The sequence below is a fragment of the mitochondrial genome of Capsicum annuum, assembly GCF_002878395.1.
Source record: "Capsicum annuum cultivar Jeju mitochondrion, complete genome".
NCBI lineage: Eukaryota > Viridiplantae > Streptophyta > Magnoliopsida > Solanales > Solanaceae > Capsicum > Capsicum annuum.
In genome coordinates this window covers 242,501-264,248 of record NC_024624.1, presented here as the reverse complement: position 1 = coordinate 264,248, position 21,748 = coordinate 242,501, and the positions used below count along the sequence as shown (strand labels likewise).

At 44.7% G+C, this 21,748-nt stretch overlaps 5 protein-coding genes across 5 annotated transcripts; 3 read left to right on the top strand and 2 right to left on the bottom strand.

The window, feature by feature from the left end:
* Positions 1-3,339: 3,339 nt before the first annotated feature.
* Positions 3,340-3,651, top strand: orf103a (hypothetical protein). The gene has a single exon. It carries the CDS (start codon positions 3,340-3,342, stop codon positions 3,649-3,651), a length of 312 nt encoding a protein of 103 aa, YP_009049731.1.
* A 466-nt stretch (positions 3,652-4,117) lies between these two features.
* Positions 4,118-5,563, bottom strand: orf481 (hypothetical protein). The gene has a single exon. It carries the CDS (start codon positions 5,561-5,563, stop codon positions 4,118-4,120), a length of 1,446 nt encoding a protein of 481 aa, YP_009049730.1.
* A 6,548-nt stretch (positions 5,564-12,111) lies between these two features.
* orf114a (hypothetical protein) lies at positions 12,112-12,456 on the top strand. The gene has a single exon. It carries the CDS (start codon positions 12,112-12,114, stop codon positions 12,454-12,456), a length of 345 nt encoding a protein of 114 aa, YP_009049729.1.
* A 2,454-nt stretch (positions 12,457-14,910) lies between these two features.
* Positions 14,911-15,231, bottom strand: orf106a (hypothetical protein). The gene has a single exon. The coding sequence runs from the start codon at positions 15,229-15,231 to the stop codon at positions 14,911-14,913; it is 321 nt and encodes a 106-aa protein (YP_009049728.1).
* On the top strand, positions 15,169-15,573 carry orf134 (hypothetical protein). The gene has a single exon. It carries the CDS (start codon positions 15,169-15,171, stop codon positions 15,571-15,573), a length of 405 nt encoding a protein of 134 aa, YP_009049727.1.
* The last annotated feature ends 6,175 nt before the right edge of the window (positions 15,574-21,748 follow it).

The following is a 21,748-nucleotide window of genomic DNA, read 5'->3' as shown; positions in this document are numbered from 1 at the left end:
AGAGATAGATGCCCCTCTTCGAGCTGCTCCGCCCGGCTACCGATTCTATAGCTAGCTGTCCATTGCACCACCTTAATCAGGGTATCTTTACCTCATAGATAGAGCTGAGCTGTCCTTCTTTCTTAGAGTACTTTACCTGGGGGATAGAGATGGAATTTACCTTCCCTCATAGATCGGCCTGCAGGGAGGGTTGTCTCCTACACACTGGGAGTTTTTCAAGTGGTTCGATCGAAATACATACAGGAAGTTCAAAGCTTGGGTAGAACAGAGACAAGGGAAGCTAAGCTCTTCGAGCTTTCTCCGCCAGCTCTATCTTATGTAGTGTGGTGGCCGGCCTTCCTACCAGAATGCTTCCGCGGACGGGCAGCGTGCTCCATTGTTGGTATTGCACAGTCGGTCCAGCATGAGTAGATCCAGTTTAGTCCGAACAGTAGGAATATCCCGAGTCGAGTAGTAGCCTCATGGAGGAAGACGAGGCTATGAAATAGGTGGATGAGATAAGATGTTTATTGAGGAGTAGGCTTAACCTGCGGAGGAGAAAGACCAGTGAAGAGCACCTTTAAAACCGTTATATGCCCGGAAAGTCCCAGGTCTAAAGTAATAGGTAAAAGCACTTCCCGCTTTATGTCTGATCTGAGGTGCTCAAGTGCATTCTTATTAGGTATTTTCTGATCCGCTGCTCACATTTCAAATCGATCATGCCCACTCTTCGTAAGGAAGACTAACCTAATCTTACTTACCAAGACAGATATGAATGCGTGCTTCCAGCTAAGTGAATGAGTGACCAGGATAAAAGGATAACAGTCATACCAGTCCTAATAGATCTACCCCTAAAGTAGTATGAGAAGGATAAGAGGTCTAAGTTAGTAAGACCTGTCCTTACCATGAGATTACCTAGTTTCATGAGGTTAACGATTTTAGGGGCTTTCATTTCTTCCAATACAAGTCTCATTCCCGGCCTGTCCCTGTCCTTTAAGGAATCTCTTCTCGGGCAGCTCGCAAACCATACTTCCAAGACGAGTATAGAAGAGAAAGTGTAGAAATAGATATTTCATTACTCATCTCAAGCTTCAAAGAATATCCTAAAAAGGAGAATACAATTGATAAGAAAGCGAGTAAGCCAACGGCGTCCCTGTATGGTTGCTTTTCTGCGATATCTTCTGTGAGCCAGTTTAAGTTGAAGTTAGAGTTGCTCTCCTTTTGCCTGCCTTCCATCGAGTTTCTTCTTCTGTCGTGCCAGGCGAGCGAGTGGGAGACTACACCTATGGAGAGTTAGGCCCTCTCATTTCTTCCCCCATATATTGTATATGATGGATATGTAGGACTTCTAGAGTATACGTTGTGCTCCTAATTGAATCTATCAGTACAACCAAGCTTGTTGCATAAGCCTCTGGAGTTCCACCAGTTAGAGTGGAATAGGAGGTTTGGATACAAGCGAATACTTTTTTATCGATAGGAGGTCTACGAGGTACGAGGTAAGAGGATAGTTTCCCTCCCGGATCTTTGAGTTGGAGTTTGTTTCAGTCCTTCTTGCTGCAAGTTTTGTTACACCCCTTTCTGCTACATCCCATAAGCCAGCAGCATCAGTCCTCAAGGGTACCTTAATATCTTTTCTTCCCATGGTTTTGAGGACTACTTCACCTATTTCATAGCCTCGTCTGAGTCTAGGATTTCCCTTCCCTGATGGCTTGTGATGTGATAAGATACTGTTGGCTTAAGACTGGCTGGAGGGGAATTGGTACACTCGTAAGGAACTGGATGAAACTCTGAACTCCTCAAACAAGGGGACAGCAGAGGAATGCGACTATAGAAAGTCTTACCTGGAACAACTTATTCCTCGGGGACTGGCACAGACTAAGGCCTTCGACTTCTCTTTCGCATGCATAAAACTTTACATTGAAATTTTTTGCTTGCGTTTTTCAGCTTGCTCTTTGCTTTGGTCGAGTAGCTTTCTTCCTTCGCTTTTGAATGAAATCAGCAAAGCAATAAGTAAGTGTTTTCTTTCTTTCCTCTGCTCGCCCAACGAATCGGCTTTCTGCTCAGTAAGCTTCTGAATAGCTTCCTTCACTCGACGCAGTACGACCTGACGAGCTATCTCGACGCAGTACGACCTTTCATCTCTTTCGACGCAGTACGACCTATGAGCTATCTCGACGCAGTACGACCTTTCATCTCTTCCCATCCATAAACTCTATTCTCTTGCGTAGCACCAACTCTATCTCGACGTAGAAACCTTGATTTTGCTTTTCGTTGTGCTAATACGGAAAGTATGGAGCTAAACGACTATATACGCTTTCTTTCCTCACTTTACCGCCGTCCAGTGAATTACTCCTAACCAACTTCCTTTGCCCCGAGCTACAAGTATGGAAGTTGTTTCGACCCGTACCCCTGTGTTACCACTTCTCTCCCCCGCTACGCACCTTCTATTCCGCTCCTTTCATTGGCCACAGCTGCTCTCTCTTCAATACTAGCGTAAAGTAGCTAAATCGCAGCTAGAACAGTGCTAACCGAGCTACGACTACTGGAGCTCGTTGAATAGGCTTTAGCGGCTTTTAAACGAGCGTAGACGTATTACGCGTAGTTTGAGTTCAGTAATCCCCACCCGACTTCCTCTAGCGTTTAGTATTACCCCTGTTAAAGGGCTTTGTTACCGCTATTCCCCTTGTTTCATCAGCTACAGATGCTCGACCAGACGTTAGCTACTTTACCTACACTATCATGGCCGCTTTCTTCCTCTCCCCTTCGCTCCACGTAAGTGGCAATTGGTATATAATCCGTGCCTTCGTTCACTCCATTAGCAAGCGAGTAGGGCGAAGTCTTTAGGATGGGAGAATTGGTAGTTAGCAGTTTAGTTCGTGGTGATGTGAGAGCGACCCGCTACGCACCTTACCTAGGGGAAATTGAATCTCTTTCAACGCCTAACCGACCTCTAGAGGGTAAAGTATACCCCGAGCTTGGGTAATCCTAACCAACTGCTTTCAACGCTTTCGCCCCTGTAGTTTACTATTAACCGCCCCTACTTCCGCTCCTTTCGCGAGGATTCATCCTATCACCACCCTGAAGCAGTAAGCTATCTCGACGCAGTACGCCCTTTCTTTTGACTACTTGTCTCATTTGATTGGGGCTGTACGAGCTTCCTCTCTATATAAACGTAGTTTGAGTTCAACTCTTCCCCGCACCCGCACCACGTCGTCAGCTATCATGGGCACCACGACGCCTCAACATCGCCCAAAGAAAGCCTATTTCATTTGTTCCACCGTGACAGCCAGGATCGCCCAAAAGTAGCAGGACCTGGATCAGAATCTACTTACCTAAACTCAATATTCTACATCTAATCTCATGTCAATGATAAATGGTTCTTCAGAAAGGCTTCTTACGACCCTCACAGGGTCATCGGTAAAGGAATCGAGTGATATTGGTTCTGCAGAAAAGAAAGAAAAGAATATCATTTTGGATCATTTTTGGAGAGAATATTACAGTCAACTTGAAAATCAAGCTAGTACTATTAAAGAACCTACTAATATTTCAACATACCAAAAAGATCTATTTTCTATGTTAAAAGAAAAGAAAAGTGAATTTCTTAGTGAAGAACAATTGAGGAATTTGGGGGTGAGCTGTAGCGGGTTACCAATCCGCCACAGCTCTACCTAAGGGCCCCCCGCCCTACTTTTACATAGAGCTATTTGCCCTTAGGCTTTAACGCTCAAGGTGCGCTTAAATTCAACTATGTGATCATCCTATATCCCTTTGTGATTGGTGATCACTCGGGACCATCATGAAGTCAGTACCTGTCATCCCACCTCGTATCCATCCGGGAAATCGGACATCACCTTCCCCTAAAGGGAGAGGGCAATTATTCAACCAATCTCCCTCCACCAAATCGTAACACTTCCAGAGAAGACCAAACGTCGAATATATCAATATCCTTGTTTGATCTTTTCCAAGTAGTACTACAAATTGGAGGAGAGAAAAGGTCTTGGATAGGAGGGTCGGGGGAGAGGGCTACGGAACAATACCAATGTAACCACCTTAACCACATTTTCATCCAATTGTGGACTAAAGTGTACTCGGCATTGTCCCTTTCACCCTCAAAGGTCAGCTTTTCAGGAGGAAGCACCTATTGCTTAGGCTTCAACTCCTTTCTAAGCCAGTCAACCATGATTCCCTTCAAATAGGGATTGAGAGGGGTACCTCTTCCAATCCACCATTCTAACGGTAGCTGACTATTCCTCAATGGTTTATGAGCAGCAACCCACAACCTCTGCCAACGACGTCCGCAAGAAGTTGTAGATCGCAGTCGAGCACGAGCCCTAAAACCCGCACCCGCCAACCGGAAGAGAGTAGAATCATTTCTGATATCATACTTATCCGCCAATTGGCATAAACCCAAGGTTGTACGAACAGATAATAGAGCTTTCAAAGAGATAGGTGATAAGTCTTTCTCAAAATTCACCACAAACCTCTTTGCGAACTCAAAGGAACCATTATCTGAAACTAAAGATTTAGGAACAGATATAGTTACTCTGAGCTCCTCTAGAATCCGTTTGTACTCCCTTGCTACACCCTCATCGGCGATAACTATATCATCACCTAAAAGAGCGTAGCGAGTAAACCTTCCCCTATCTGGGGATGACCGCTCGGCTGCCAACCACACCAAATAGTGATGTGATAGGGAGAAAAGTGCACAAGAGGTATAATACCCCAATGGTTGTCCTTGGACAAAACTCACTAAGACAGGCTTCCTTTTCGACAACGATTGGAAAGATTTCCATTTCAATCTAGGTTGAAGAAGAGAAGTTATGTCGAAGGAATTTAATCCAAAGGTCCCATTAACAATACATGATGCCACTGTCGGTCCAAAGAAGGCTGAAGTAACCTCATGGATAATCGACAGTGGGAACCGATCAGTAGCGGATTTCAAATCAAAAGAGTAGACCTTAAGAGAGCGTCTATCTCCTTGAGTTGAAGCCCACCTACATAATCGGTCGATGGGACCTCCTTGATTAAAGGTTCCATCCATGGGAATGGAGGCCAAAACCTCCATAGCCCAATCATGTACAGGGCGAAGGAGACGTTGCTTGACATAATTTCCTATGGCAAACAGTCGTCTCTTTCCACCTCCTTCAATAACCTGAGCGATCCTACCAGGTCGAAGATACCTCCCTTCATAGGCATTAGCCAAGTCATTAAAGACATGACCAACGCCATAAGGGGGAGTCTCGTAAAGAGTGAAATCTTTATTAGCGACCTGAGTATTCCATTTGTAATTGAAAGGCCAAAGCGTTCCTTTTGCAAATAGAATACCTGGGGAGAATACTCCATCTGGAAGGGAATGTACAAAACGTACATCCCTTGCAAACGAGGCAACCTCATATTTCAAACTAGTAAATATGTTAGGCACAGCGTTCCGATCGAACATACGATCGTCATTTGGAGTACTCTTCCATGTAGGGACCCACGACAACCCTTTATCCAAGGGTATCGTGTGAACTGTAGGGAGATACTTACGAATAATAGGAGTCAAACTCCTAATATCCGCATGTATTTCCTTAAAGCTATCCATATCATAATCTACTTTAGTAATAGACTCGAATGTCGCCTTACTTATAGGTTTGGCTAATTCTACAATCTTTGCTAAAGCAAACCATGAAAGGTATAGCTTGACTACCTGATCCCCTCTATCTCCTCGTTGTCTAATAAGACTTCGATGAAATTTTGGAATGATACGAGGTAGTCCAGTTCGCGTCAGAGACACTGGCACAGATGTGCGTTCTCCACGTATGGGGTTACCCCATAGTATCTCTTCAGAGATAGACTACACTGTTTTAAATACAGTGCAGTCGTTAGAAAACCACCTTTCTTTGCCATACGGAGCACTATCCTCCTTCTGGCGAAGCTTCTAGCACTATATAATAGGCATTCTTGTATGGTAGGAATACTACTGGCCGACCACTACATAGGAGCGATAGCAAAGCCAAGCCGTATAAAGGCGAGCAGCCCGTCATAGCATAGCATTAGCTTCAATTGAACTAGCTCAACCGTCGAAGCAGTAAGCTTCTGAATAGCTTCCTTCAGCTATCTCGACGCAGTACGACCGTCGAATCTCTTTCGACGCAGTACGACCTTTCTTTTGACTACTTCTCTCGTCGTCTCATTTGATTGGCGCAGTACGAGCTTCCTCTCTATATAAACGTAGTTTGACTTTCGACGTTCGTGGTTCAGTAATCCCATGTTGTTTGTTGGCTAAACCAACTCAACCTCTAATCAAAGTAAAAGAAAATATCATTGTTCATGTCGACGATATGTAGAATCCTGATAGTCGTAGGGGGGTTGGAGGTGGTGAAGGAGAAGGACTTGGGTTTAGTAATCGTAGATTTGGAATTGGTTTTAAGACTGAGGGGTGTGTTCTCTTCATCAAGGGGAACAACATTCTAAAGTTTTGAGAGAATTCCGGATTGAAAAGTGGGGGATTCAATTTGGGTTGTTCATCTTGTTCTTGGGTGTTCTTGGTGTTCTTGAGGGATCTTCAAAACCTTCAAGGGTGAAGAACAAAGAAGAAAAGGGTGTTTGATCCATTTTGGGAAAAGGAAAGAGTGTTTGTGTGTGTGTGGATTCCCAAGGAAGATTCAAAAAGCTTCTTTCCCGCTCGAGCTTTTCCTGGGCGGGCAACCCTTCTTTGGGTCTCTCAGTTGGTTAGCGAGTGTCATGGACGAAGCAAGCAGAGGATTTCGACCCGGACGTTTTCGGGATGCCGCTAAAAAAAGCGACTGGGTTAGTTTGGCCTTTCATCCTCGGAATCCGAAAAGAAAAGAGAGACAGAACGGAATCACTTTGTTTCAGCTTCAGTACGCATTTGAGTAGCGCACAGAGACCCCTGTCGCTGCGGGCTTCGGAGATTGAGAAAACTCCGGTGCGCCCGCCGTGAAATCGGATTCTCCCAAAAGTGGAAATCAAATTCCTGAGGATTGGCCTCCTTCATCGGCAAGCTTGGGAGTTTCCTGATGATAAACCGTCCCTAACGGAGCAAGCAACCGTCGGCCTCTTGGCAGGAGGTTCGCTGTCCCGATACCCGCCTAAGAGGGAAGTCAGAATTTTGGACTTTTCTTTCTGAGAAATGCTATCCCCACTCGGACCAGGCAACCTCCCAATACCAACTGCAGAATAGGGGCAGGTAGTTGGAGATCCGTAAGGACCAGTTCTGTTCCACACGGAATAGCTATGGCTCTGGAATTTCTTTTTCGCCTCATCAAGGAAAAACCCTACCCTCCCTTTCTGTCCTTGAGGCTGGGTTAATTGAACTAACCATCATTTTGATCCTCAAAAGCATGGCTTGCTTACCCGGAGAATGGAGAAGCTTCTGCCCCAACGATCAGGATGCGGAGTTTGGAAAGGGGGGCATATTCCGATGCGGGATAAAATCTTTTTCTTCTTCCCAGGGGCTTCGGCCTTTGTTCCAATTCTGCCTTACGAAGCGAAGGCGCCCTCCTACTTGAGAAATGAATAAGTCAACCCTTTGCTTGCTCAGGAATGGTTTGCCTGCCCCTTTGCAAAAAAGACTCGTGGGAAGTAGCAGTCTCCCCAGATGTCGGGAATGGTTTTTTCCGCCGTGAACTTCCAAAGTGGTTAGATTAGTCAGCAATCCAAGTTCCAGCTGGTTCTCAAACTGAAGAGGTGGCCTTACTTCCTTTTTAAAGCAAACATGTGGACATAAAAAAGAATGAAATTGATAGAATAGAGGAAGATTAATGTGCAGCTGATTCTATACCAGCCGATTCCATTGTTCAGCTACTTCGAAAAAACGTCACTATTATGGCTATGTAAGGGGACCGGCTTCCCCTTTTTCAATCACCTCCTACCTTAAGGTAGGCCCACTGCTGAATACCCTCAATCGAAAGGTCAAGGAGAAACTATAACCCCATAGTATGAAGAGCTGCTCGGGGGATCGCACCCCTTGGCCTAGGGTATACATTCAGATCTGGAGGCATACCTAATTAACGATAAGAGCAGAGATCTCCTCTCTCCTTCGGACCCTCTACCTCTACTTCCCTTCCGCTCATAAACAGCCTTCCAGCAAGGAGAAAGAGATAAAGAAGAAAATGATCAAATTCCCACAAATGGTTTGAATAAGCATTCCTTAGAGAGGGAATGTCGGATGAGACACTATTTGGCCTTCTTTCAGGAGTTGTAGATAGTATCACCTTTAGCTGGTAGCTAGCAAAGAAGTTATCCCCTATCAACGTATATAGTTGAGGGCAAACCGAGGGTTTACCCGCAGCTTCTGTCCATGAATCCTCTTTCGCTTGGTTACGGGACTAGAGCGAATCGTCTCTTGTGCTACGGTCTAATATATGTGTCAAAGAGCGGATTCTCTTGCAGCGGATACGGGGCATGCCCCTGAGCCTATTGATTCAATTCCTAGCAAGTCCTGTCTCTCTCCTTCACTTAAAACACAGCCTATGATGATTCTCAATTCCTTTTTTTGAAACTTCAGTAGGCTCCCGCGATAAGGCTCATCAGTAGATTGACTACGAGGCCGAAGAGTCTTACTACAGGGGTTACCACTCCTGCAAGACTGATTTGGGTTCCAGAGTTGTTATAAGGGCGGGACGGCGAGAGGAGGAAGCTACTACTACCGGGCGAGATGTTAGTGGAAAAGAATAGGGTTCAGAGGAGAGGTCACAAGCTACCACTACTACGTAATCTACTTCTACTGCTACTTGAAATCGATTCTCTTTCATGACTCTCTTTCTCATTCTCTTTCCACCACTAGTTAGAAATAGACAAGAGCATTCCCTGGAACAGGCCGTAGAGAGGTATTCAACAAGCGCCACTCAACTGCGCTAACTAAGCCCTCCATAGAAGTTCAAGGAAGTTTTGCTACATACTACTGGAAAGAGATGGGCTTTCTCCTTTCTATTTCTTGCGGGCTATTGATTTCGGGTTGAGACTTTGCTTGCTTACTTTCACGCTTCCTTCAGTGAGCTACTTAAGGTTTAAGGTAAGGGGCACTCCTAGCATAGATTACCATTCTAACCTGTCTTTGCTGGTAGATAGATGCGCAACATTAGTTACCTGAATTAAAGAGGACTCTTGAATAAGTTGACTTCGCCTGGGCGTCATCTTTCCTTTCATTCACTAGTTGAGTACTTCCTCCTGTCAGATAGAAGCTTTTCAAAGGGTGCTTCGCTTCCAGCTCTTCTTGTTCGATACCGCTTCCCGTCCTTGTAAATATCATCTCTTACCGCTATCTTTGAATAGAGAGCCCCATTAACCAGACAAGCTACCTCACAGAAAGGATGACGAAGGGCCAGTTGACGCAGCAAGCTAGAGCTATGAAACCTCCCCTTTCTTTAAGCCTTATGATGTAATTGACTAATTACTTATTCAGTAATGGACTAAGGGATATACCGATCCACAAGAGATGGGTCAAAGGCCAACCTTGGATTTAGCCTACTTTCTTTATGCATATCCAACGACCCTCATGGAAGATTCCCTTCTAGGGGTCTCTTTCTCTAGAATAGATCTTTGTGATTCAAAGCTTTCTCCTTGAACAGTTTCATTCTTTCTTTCACCCAGTAAGTGCTATCTTGAAGAAGGAAAAGTTCTGTCTGGGGATAGCGAAAACTCGCAACTTCCCCGATTCAATTACTTTCTGCGGCTGATGCCTCTTCCCCTGCTTTAAGTTCAGTTCCGGTTAGCCGGATCGGATTAGTCGCCAAAAAAAGGAATCTATTTACTTTACTAGGAAAAACTAGCGCTTAGAGTTCGGTGGAAGGAGAAACCATTCCCGTATGGAGACAGCCTCCCTTAAAGGAATGTCTATATGGGGTCACCACTCTTATCTTATTAGTAGAAGACAGAGTGGGAAGCAGCGGAACATGAAGCCAATCGATAAAGAAAGGTGTAGTCCGTCCTTTCTTTGTCTTTTCCGATGGGAGGGCAGCTTTATCAGACTCCTAAGAGGCCACCAGAGACTACGATATAGACCAGGATCTATCAGCCGCTTGGTGACGGTCAATAAATAGGAAAAAGGGCGCTGCCTCATCTTCTGACTGGCCAACGGGGAAGACTCTGACTCTGAACTGGCGCTAGCCCCGGGCATAGATTCGGGGGACAAGTCTAATTCATCAACAACTGGGCTTACCGACTCTACTTCAACTGCACTTCCTGAAGCTGATGGAAGTACGCTCAGATGAAGAAGTCCCGGTTCCGCTATTCTTTCAGGAAAGGTAGTTCGGCGGAAAGGAATCGGAGATAAAAGAGCTCTCGTTCCAGCAGCTTTGAGTGAAACTGCCTGTCCCAGAGGTGAAGGAGTGGAAAGGGGCAAGCGGCATCTAACAGGAGCGCAGAGAGATTCTTTTCATGACCCCAACAAGGGGCTCCCTCTTAGGTCCACAAGCAGCTCCCCTATTGGACTTTTCTCTTAAGTAAGGGTCGAGACCACCTCTAGTTATAATCAATCGGGGCGGGGTTCACAGAAAGGACTTCAAGCGGTATCGCCGCTGCCGTCACTCTCCTAGAGACCACAAGACGGCGGCTATCGTTGGTCTATATTCAAGAAGCGGAATGCTGGGATAGGACGACCTATCTGTGTATAGATCCAACGCCGGTAATAGAACGATCAAAGCCGGCTGCTAAACTCCGAAAGTCGCAAACCTGTCTGTCCTGTTGGGAAGGCAGGACGAGAACTATAGTATTGCAGTGCTCCTTTTCCCTCTAGAAAAAGCTATCGACGAAACAGAAAATATCAGCATGAAGAGGTTAGCTGTGAAAGAGGCATTCATTTCTGAATGAATATTCATAGGTTAGTCTACTAAAAGAAATCTGGAAGCAGAGTGGTGAACCGCTTCGCCTATCTGGCCATCGGCGGAGCCCTGGACCCAAGCAAATCTACAATTTATAAGGCCTCGTGCCGAGATAGCCTTCTTCCAACAGGGAAGAAACCAGGGTAATAGGATGAGCGGGGTGTATTCCCTTAAACCGAGGGACTACTAAGTAGGTCGGACCCCCATTTCCCATCGCTAAGAACAGGGACATTGGTGCGAGACTAGAAGTAGTCTCAAAACTTCTTGTCCGAGTTCCTACGACTGTATCCTACTACTTGTTGGCGCTCCGTAAGGCCCAAAGTCTTATTTCTAATGGCTTTGGAAGAGGTTGGGTCTAAGGATTCCCCTAGAACCACAACCCCCTTCTGTGCTCGAGGCCTTAACCAACCTCGAGCACAGACCAAGAAGTCCTTGCCTGTCAGCCCTCCACTTATTCAGGTCCCCAAAACCATACAACTTTTGTCAGTAATTGCACGGGGAGGGTTGATCTTGTTCATTTTGTATTGAATAAGTATTGAATAATAAGATCAAAGATTTTCCACAATAGTCCAAATCTCTTGAGTTGAGGATCTTCATCCTTAATCTTCCAAGAGGTCTGGACCATCAAACCAAGATTCAATAGAGGGTGAACTGATTGCTGAGCATACCAGGCGAGATACTCTAACCAGGTATGTACATACCTTCGCAGAATTGACCATTCCAAGAAGTCCACGGCCCCAGGGCCAAGATGGACTTCATCTGGAGGAAGTCTCAACTGCTTAGGTTTAAGTTCTCTACGTAAAAGGGCCCCTTTAACATAGGGATCCAAAAGGGAAACCCCTTCCTAACCAAAGGTCAAGAGGGTAAGACACTTTAGTGTACATTGCCCACAACCTCTCGCTTCGAACTATTCCATTGAACTAGGCTCCCATTTAGCATTGAAACTAAAGATTGAGTGAGATTCCGATTGCTACTGAGAGGCTCTTAGGAATATCTTGGATACCAGAGAATCCAGTGCAATTGGTAGTATGGCTTAAGGAAGCTCCTGAGCCAAGGTTGGAATCGATTTATCTTATACGGAATTCGTGTCATATGCTCTTTGCACCTAAATAAATAGTATAATAAGACTTTCTTCTCCAACTCACTTAATCGATAGGTTGAGGCAGTCAACTGGAAATCGACCAAAAATACCTGTCAAGCCTTAGAAGTCAAAGCATGCATCACATATCATCATTCATAGCTTATTAGCTGCATAGGAAACATAAAAGAAAGCAGTAGTATAAGTATAGTACTATTCTCCATTGTCATGTATCAAATGGCTGTCTCTCCTTTCTCAAAGCTGGAGAGCTTCAAGCTTGGAAGATCAAGAAAAGCGAGAACGGGAACTCCTAGAGCTGCTGGAGCGCCTAACCTGGCTGTTACGCTACCGTCGCCCGCCTCTGATCAGCATTCCAATACTCCGAAGCACACATCAGATACGCAGAGTAGTAATTGGCATATCATATCCATTCTCTCTCCACCAAAAGATCTCAAGGCTCTGGGACACTATACTCTTCCTCCGTCATCTCTATCTCCAAATCAACATGAACTACCCTCACTCCAGAACTCTTCCAGAGAACAATCCAATCGGAAATACACAGACATTGAATAGTAAACTGTAAACTACGGGCACAGCAATAGAAATGTACTCCCAGAACTGCAAAGGAAGAATTACGAGATCAAAGACCCGGAAAACAAGATGAAATGAAAAACTTACCACCAAGAACAGCCATAAGCCATGGAAGGAACCATCAGGCGGAGGCCACTCAGAAGATAAGATTAAGATATCCAAATTCCCCCAATGAGAATCTCCGATCTCATCAAGCCTTTACACTGCCGACATGAGCCTGAGTGGGCAAACCTCATATTCTCCTGCCACAGAAATATATGTGATATGACCAACAAAGACTAAGAACATCCGCCGTTTTGCTGCCAAAAGAACAGGGTTGGATGCGCTTCTGTCTTTAAAGGTAAAGGGACTGTCATCCGAGGATGATAGCTCTTTTCTATCTTATTAGTAACGGTCTTTGTTGCTTGATTTCTTGACTTAGAGCTTGAAGGTGACTGCTCTATCTTTCGGCTTTAGCCTACCATGGCTGGGACATGGGAAGGGACGAGACAAAGACTTCTTATTTACTTACTTAACTTAATAGGAAATAGGATTCTGCTTTTACTGTTCTCAAGGTATCTCTCCTGACTCGAGGGATTCGATTGAAAACGGGATCAATCAACATAAAAACCCTCTTCCGATGCAGTTAGCTTGACTCCTGGTATAGCTCTTAATAGGCATGTAGCCGTAGGTGGGAAAATACCATTGCCTTTTATCATGGGCGTAAGGTTAGGCTGGCATAGAATCATCTGAAGTGACAATCGTCAAGCCCGTTCATGAATGAATGGGAATCGTTGTAGTGGTCTTCGAGCAACACTGAAAATAGTAGCTCTTCTTTTTGGAGTGTTATGATATGATGTATGGCTGGTGAGTTTGTTCTGTAGTGGAGAATCTGTTATTCTTCTCTGGAAGTTGATTGAGGAGCTGATGAGCCGAGGGTAGTTGCTGAGATAGAAGCAGTCCCGGTTCGTGCACATATATAAGCCGGGGTGGATCTCCCGCCTTAAGGAATCATGTCCTAATTTGCTTTCCGTCCGTGTCCTTTTTTATTTTCTTTGATGGCTGGAAGCCTCTTTGAAGATACCCTGACCACTTTCTCTATGTAGTTTGATCAATAGGTGAGGAGCACGAACTGGGGTTTTCTAATGAAATGCGAGAGTAGGCCCTGCAACGTGACTTGCTTTTTCTCGGGTGTGGAAGGATCGGGAACAGATATGTCGATGGTTGAAAGGCTAGCTAATACCATTCCATTCTTTCAGGAATTAGGCTTTGGAGATTCAATAACCTTGAGCTGCTATCCGAGCTATAAGAATCCATAGGTGTTCACACGGAACGGGGATGAGATGATGTCTAATAGACTCGTTTGGGAACTGAAACTCCTGCTGTAGAAGCACAGGGCCTACCATCGTTAACAATTCCTAAAAAGTTCCTTTCAATGAGATACCTTATACTCTTAAGCGAATCTTTGCCGATCTGGGTGAGAGCTCGTTCTCCCTCAATTGGGGCCTTCCCGGTCCCTTGCCGATGCCAGATTCTCCTGCTACAGCTCTAGCTCCTCGAGAAACTACAGCTCGAAAGCTGCAAGCGGTTCGGGGGGTATAGGTCTCGATCACGTGTGAGGTATGAATCTCTACTACGATCATAAGGATGAACTCGGTATGGGTCTACTAGTCATAGGTTGATATGCTGTTAACTCTACCAGTGATAGGTATGGAAGCCAATATGAGTATATATCCTGGTATGCTTCTAGATATGGAACTGAACCACACGCCATAAACGGAATCCCTATCATGAGCGCGGGCATAATCAACTGGATCTACTGGGTCTATTGTACAGGGAAAGCCATCACTTCTCTCTTGATATGGCTTCCACTTCTACCGCTTCTGGATCAACAACTGACTCAACCGTATCTACTAGTTCAGTACCAGTCCTTTCTTTATTTCCTAAATAAATAGAAAGGTTATGCCGGTACTGATGCAACCACTGGTGCTTTGCCTCCCCGGGGGTACCCCAGATAAGCTAGTGAAGCCACTACTCGTGCTAGTTAATCTATAATGAAAGCACGATAGGAGGCATGATTATATGATTGAATGATCAAGCCTGCTAATCCGAGCGTCGAACAGGAAATGTCAGTGACAACAAGGAGTGAAGAGAGCATTATCCGTCGAGCTACTTCTTTCCTTGCTTCAACGTTTGTCTAGGAGCAGGAGTAAGAATTCATAAGTAGTGGTGAATCCGTGTAGCTGTCAGCAACAATGGTAGTTCTTTATTCTCACCTGCTAGCTGCTTTTAGTGAATAATATCTCTTGCTTGGAGCTCTTCTTCGTCCTTCGACCTTTTCGAGAATGATGTATTCTCTTTGGTATAGCCTTTTCGTTAATATCTTATTCCCCAGGAAAGCTAATTCAATAGGAATTCTCTCTCTCGCCGATGCTATTGAATCCGCTGCTCTTGGTCTTACCGGTCTTGGTGGTAGGGCAGTAGGTCGCTAAGAAGCTCTTGTTGAAGCAGTGTGGCAGGGAAGATGCAATAGCCGGGAACAGGCGGAACTGGAATTCTCACTTGAAATAGCGTAAACAAAAGAGAAGTTCTCCGTGTCGAGAGAGATCTGAGATTCCGTAAGTAACTTAGTGCTAGTGCGACGAGCTTGGAAGAAGAAAATGAAATAGGAACAACCGCGCTGGTCGTACCGAAATTGCGGTCCATATAGAACCCATGACTCTCCTTCGTTATTTTTTGCCCTTTCTGACTTTCATAGCAGCCAATTCTTTTGTTCATTTTCTAGGAAAAGAAGGAACCGCTATCATGATCACAAGTCGAAATCTCCTACTTTTTGGAATCCTTCTTTTGGGCCTGACCCTTATCGTTCGTAGAAAGAGTTTTCGTTTGAATCAAAAATCTGGCTTTCGACTTGTCTTTCTCATAGATCTCTCTCTTCTATTTTCCATCTCGTTATTTGGGTGTTGTTTGCGCACACATTTTCTATCTCACTTTGGTGTTTATTTAGAGGATGTTTTCTCTTTGGTTGTTGTTTGCTGTGTTGGTTCGGGAGGAGTTCAGCCACTTCCTCTTCCGGGCCCTTCCAACCCCTTTACTCCTTTCTTTCTTATTCGAGACTAAGAACTTTGGTTCAAATGAGAAGACTGGAACTCGAACACTCATAAGTCATACGATGGGTAATCCTCTACTCAAGTTCTCTTCTCCGACCTTTATTCGGAATCTTCTCTTGATTCGAATTCCACTCCTTCAAACATCGAATAGACGTATTCTACTCCTCTAATGGGTTCCAAACCTGCGTTAGGCAAAAACTTGGTAATTATTAAGGATAAAACAGACTCTCTTTCTTCTCTTTCGAGGCGTAAAGTATTCCACTATCACCACTTCGTACCTTCTTTTACTCGCATAGGCGTATTCGTCTATGATAGAAGAACTCAAAGATAGAGAGGAATTTGGTGCAAGTTCCGTAGCGATCAAAGACAGAAGTAAGGGTACTAGGACACAAACTGAAGAAACCCGATGATCGAAACAACCTTTCTATACAAGATTCCTAACAACGGATTGATCTCTTCCTAGAGACCTGAGAATCGAAATCTTTCTTTTCTGTACGACCAGTATAGCGGAAAGTCTTCCACTTAATGATAGGTGACATTACCGCCTTCTTTCATTACGAGCCTTTCGACCAAACATTTCTTTCATTTCGTTCTGCCCTTGGAGTAAATCCTTACCAACCCCTTTTATCCGACCGTCGAATGATTCTCTTTCATTTCCGGCATTGGCCGATTCTGCTTTAACAGGAGTGGAAGCTATTGATGTTATAGAAAGGCCCCTGGCCTAAGAAACTAGGGTTGAAATTCCCTGGTTCTAAGTTCTGTAATGAAGAAAAGGGGTGAAATCGACTAAAAACCTCGGATAAAGTATTACAGTTCAAGGGCGATGTTACCAGAAAACCGAGCTATTCTCCTCGTTTCATTGGCGGATGCTATTCGACCAACATATCCTAGTTCGGCCGGAGAATCGAATTCATCTATTTCTCCATGAGTTGCTGCATTCCCGTCTTTTCTTTCCGTATAGAGTGGGAACTCGTTCCATACGTTGGGTAAAGAAGAAAGAGGCCTAAGATATGGAACTGCGGTGCAAACAATGGGATGTAATGTCAGGAAGAAAAGGGGTGAAATCGACTAAAAAGAAGCTTCACTCCTCTCCCTCTTCTCCTTCTCTCTCCCGTTCTTTTACTCCCTCGTTGGGCAAATAAGATAGAAAGAATATCTTCCCCGGTAAGGAAGTCTATTTGTTCAATCAACGAATTGGAAATAAGTCAACCCGTTGGAAGACTCACTTTGTACGTTCTTTTTCTCAAAGAATTCGTCGATTTCCTATCCTGAATTGGCTGCTATCCCGGGGAAACCTCCTACTTTCTATTCTGCTTCGCCCGTTGTTGTTGAATCTGCTACTGCTGCATTCCTTCGCTGCTTTGACCTGGAATTGCTTTCTTCTTAGTCACTTCCATTTTCTTTCTTATCCATTTCTCCGGATCAAGGCGTACTGAAGCTCTGGTCCTTTACTCTACGTTCTGGAGATGATCCTCTACGATCAGAGTAAGATCGGTGATTCGAGGAATCTTCTACCATCTACAACCATCTCGTCATCTACCTACCTGGGTGTAAGAGATAGAATTATTTTCTTTAGGTTCTCGAAAGCGGCTTTGCAGAACATCACTTCGAACTCTTAGTCCAATTCCACAATGGAAATACTGGTCATAGCGAACAATGGCGCAAGGGAAGAAGCGCACTAAACTTCTCATTCGTAAGCTGCTTTTCTTCAAATTCTTTCTGTCGCATATATGTGCAAAACCACAGAAAAAGGCATTTTAGGAAGGAAGTTGCCAAAAAAAGCAGCTTTTTGAGTCTTTTTTTCTGTCGCATATATATGCAAAAGCACTGAAACTGGCTTTTTAAGCTGTTTATGGTATGAAGTTGCAATTCGGAAGCTGCTTTTATGATAAAAATTGGCTAAAACCCCGGTTTTTGAGAGACAAACTGGATGACTAACATAGCCCTGTGAGACCGTAGAAGAGAATGAACCGCAGAGGTGCTACGCTGATTAACCCTATAGGTCGAATAGCGTCCACTCCTCTCACATCACTACGAACGATGCGCAACATCGGTTAATAGCTCGAACAGGGGAGAGAAGGAGAGGTGCGAAGCGATAGAGAGAATTGGTGAACGAACTCGGACCGCACAGGGGAGAACAGTGCCGTAGCCCGTATTGGTGCTACGCTACACGGACCATTGCTACTAGTATTCCACTCGTTCTGCTTCAATACCAATAGCTCTAACCGATGTTGCGTAATAAACGGAGTCAGAGTGGTGCTACGCTAGGAATTACCAGTATTCCCCGGTGCGTAGCGTAAAGTATGGAGCAAGACGGTAACCACTCGTTCCCGAATCTCCTTTCTTCCTTCTATTCAGCTCCGTACGAATTTACAATGGAAAAAGTCCTGTTCGTTGGTTTCTTACTGAAGGAAAGGTTGGTCAGAAATTTGGAGAGTTTGCTTCTAGTTTATATAGCGTTGAATAAGCTGAAGCTGAATAGATACTGTATCAGAACGCTCGTATTGATGAACGGTCGAACTAGGGTATTAATTCCGGAAGTCGGTAGCGAAGTGCGTGTTGAAAGGTAACGGCTCCACCGAAGCGAAGGGCGTTAGGAGTTCAATACGAAGTAGCTCTTAATTCAGGTGCGTAGCGGTCGGTTAATTCACCGAGAAGGAGATCGAAGGGAGAACAGGGGCGAAAGCTAACGGCAGCTATACCCAAGCCAGGGGGCGTTACGACTTCCATATTGTTGTTCGGAGCTAATGGAGTTCAATACATAGGTCGGAGCAAAGGGTGAAAGGAGAGCAGCTTCCGCCAATTCAACTTAGAAATACGTCGCATAGAGTTAAAAAGCTGCTTGAGCTAATTCCACTCTTGAAGAAGATTCGACGGTATAACTGGGCTATGTAAGGGATTGTGGAACAAAGGTCGCTCTCCGGATTACATCACCAGGAACTAAACTGCTAACTAGCAATTCGACCATCCTAAAGACTTCCGCCGAATCGAATGTTGGCTTTAAAGCGGCTTCCGCTACTTCTACCAATGACAAAAGCCCATTCCGGTCGAGTAGCTCTAGAAAATTCTACCAGTTCGTTCGCCGCAACGATAGGAGCAAGAGATTCAAGAGATGATATAGAAGAATGAGATTCAAGGTCGGTAGCAATTAAAGAAAGAAGTTCTTATTCCGCTGATGAAAGGTTAAGAGTGCTTTACGCGAGGTACGGAACAAGAGAATAGCGGGGATTAGGGAGCAATTAGTCCAATGATTGAGTTGCGATATAGGACTAAGAAATGCGACTTCTACCGTGTTGCTCGGTACTTTAATGCGTGGTTAGAACGGGAAAGCAGCTAAAGCTGCAACCACTGTTGTTGGGAGAGTAGTTCCATACGTTGTAGCTCGTTAAGCTAAAGCCAATTCTGGAAAGAAAGCTACGAATGGAAGAGAAGTCGGTGAGGAAGAAAAGAACTCGATTCCAGAGAAGAAAGAAAGCGTTGAAAGTAAGTGGAGTCGGAAGGGTGAGGAGTCGATCAAACGAACGGAATAGGTCGGAGTTCAAACTAAAGCAGAAGTCGCTAATTCTCCAAACGAAGTTCGCTACGAAAAGCGATTAATTAAGGTGCGGAGCAATCGAAAAAGTAAGGGTTAAGCTATAGAACTAGATACGTAAGAGAAAGAGAGGAGAGCAGAACTTTACGAAGAGCAATCTCAACTAACTAGTTATGAAAAAGATGAATCATGTGAGTTTCATCAAGGAGCAAAAGGTCATTCCATCCGAGATTGCGAAGATTTCAAAATGAAGGTTCAGAGCTTGATGGATGCGAAGTGAATTATGATCGGCAGTCATGAAGAAAAACAAAGCTCCCAGATAAGTGTGCTAACCAAAGAACCCGCCCCAGCGGACCCAGTTTCCAAAAGATTGAGTGGTCTGCGCATAACACCTCCTGACGGGGCATCTCCTCCATCCCCGTTGGCGCAGCACAGACATGCCTGACTGAGAAACAACCAACAGCCTTGTTCCGAGAGTCTAAAGAACCCCCTCTAACAAAACAAAGTAGCAAGAAGGATGACTCTCGAAGGCTTGGTCCTTATACCGAAACAAGGTCCCAGATCAATTTGCTGAAGCCGAAGGCCAATGAGGAAAGGTCCTTGACTTTGCTTGAAGCGGGAAATTACTATGAATAATAGCTCTTCCTAACAAATCGAAAGCTAGAGCTATTAGTCTACAATAGGGCTTTCTATCAATCAATCAATCAATAGTGATATCTCACTTGCTTTCAAATGCGATATGAGCTCTGCTAGCTTTCATATCAACTAAACTGAAATGAATTCAATCGCCTTATAGCTCACTTTGTTCCCTTACTTATTATATGACTCAGCTTCGCCTTTTCCTTCTCTACTCCCACGCTAAAAGGGAAGTCCCGAAGGCGCATCTCTTCCGATACTCTTGTTGAGTAAGATGTTCTTCTTGCCTCTCTAGCCTTTAGCACAGCAGTAGGAATTGTCTAATCAACTAATCTAAAGCCGCTTTGAATCTCTTGGAGTAATAAGGGCAATAGGTCTTTCTTGGAAAAGATCCTTCTCTCCAGATCGTAAGCAAGGATTTCTGATGCGCGGAGGGGCCCTAGCCTTAAGCCCGCTCCCCGATTTCTCCGAAGAAGGACGAACTGGTTACAGCTATCCACTAACCTCTCGAAGATTGGCTTTGTGTTCAAGTCAGCCTTTCCGAAAGGTCGATAGCACCAGAGATTATGGTTCGCCAGTGGCAAGATTTTTACAGATATTATGTAGCTGATGCGTCGAGGACCTTCGCAAGAAAGATAGATATAGGATATATTCGGCTAGCTCTTGCTACGGAATCCACTTAAACTCCCTAGTCTCCCACGACCTGACTGATAACCAATTTCGAGTCCCTCCTTTTCTTTTATAAGCCTGATTCCTCGTAGAGTCACCGTCTTCTTTTAGTCTAGTGGAAAGGCATAATCTAAGGGAAACCCTTTTACCTTAGGAATTAGGAATAAGCCGTTTATGCGCTGTTCCCATCTACCTTTCTTAGTGTGATTTCGCGATGATCATCAGTGGAGCTGGTTCTGCTTCAAGATCATTGGTCTCAGGGTAAGTAGGTGAGTGATCCGTGGAAGGGTTTGACGGTAACCGTTGGCTAAGAGCCCGAAGCCGACAAGCAATAGCTCCAGTTGGGGGCCGCAAACCAAAGGAGAGAAAGTAGACGTATCTGCAAAAGATAAGCAAAACCGGCGCAGAAAAAGACGCATGCCCTTCTCAATTAGACTATATAATATAGAATTGCCCACTGTTTCACCCGCCATCAAAAGAATAAGAATCCGTTGTTCCATAATCTCCCGAAGAAGCTAAATCCTCATCTTCATCTGCGGATACAGGCGGACGCATATGAATCTACTGAATCTACATTTGAATACCCATCTCCAGTCGAATCCGCTTCATAAAATGGGATACCCTTCTCCTATAGTTTTGGAAACAAATGAACGAGGACCCTCCCGCCGACACGAACTCCGAAGCAAAAGCATAGGCTTCAGACGTTTCTAGGGCTTGAGTAAAATGCAAGGGGCGTGTACTTTCTACTTATTAGTCTCGTTATAACCGTCTGGGTCTAGAACCTTTGGACTATCGGTTGAGCCTCTTGCTAAAGGCCATCTCTATCTACTGATCGGGGTTCTCTCTTTACTACCAAAATACCCTTTCTAGCTTTTGATCTTGGCTCATCAGTATGTAAATTCATTAGAAAGACCGTACCCTATCCCTGACGCTGCCGGCTTGGCTTACTTGGCACCGGGATGAGAATTCTCCTTACTTCTTTGGATGGTATAGATGGTATAGTACGAGAAAAAGCTAGCCTCGAAATCTCATAAGAGAAGAAGGGCTATTCAGGTTTCCAGTCGTATGTCTGGTTCACTAGGTTCTACCACTGCAGGGCTCAATCATGGTCAAAAGAAGAGTTTGATCCTGGCTCAGAAGGAACGCTAGCTATATGCTTAACACATGCAAGTTGATCAGTTCGCCCGGCTAAGAAAGTCATCGGTTCGAATCCTACTTGGGGAGATTTGATTGATTCTGAATTAAAGAATGAAGAATAAAGGGGCTCGCTTTGCCCGTTAACAGTAGGTAACCCGTTCCCTGTCTTTGTTTCTATTGCATTCTATCTCATCGTATCACATTCTGTTCT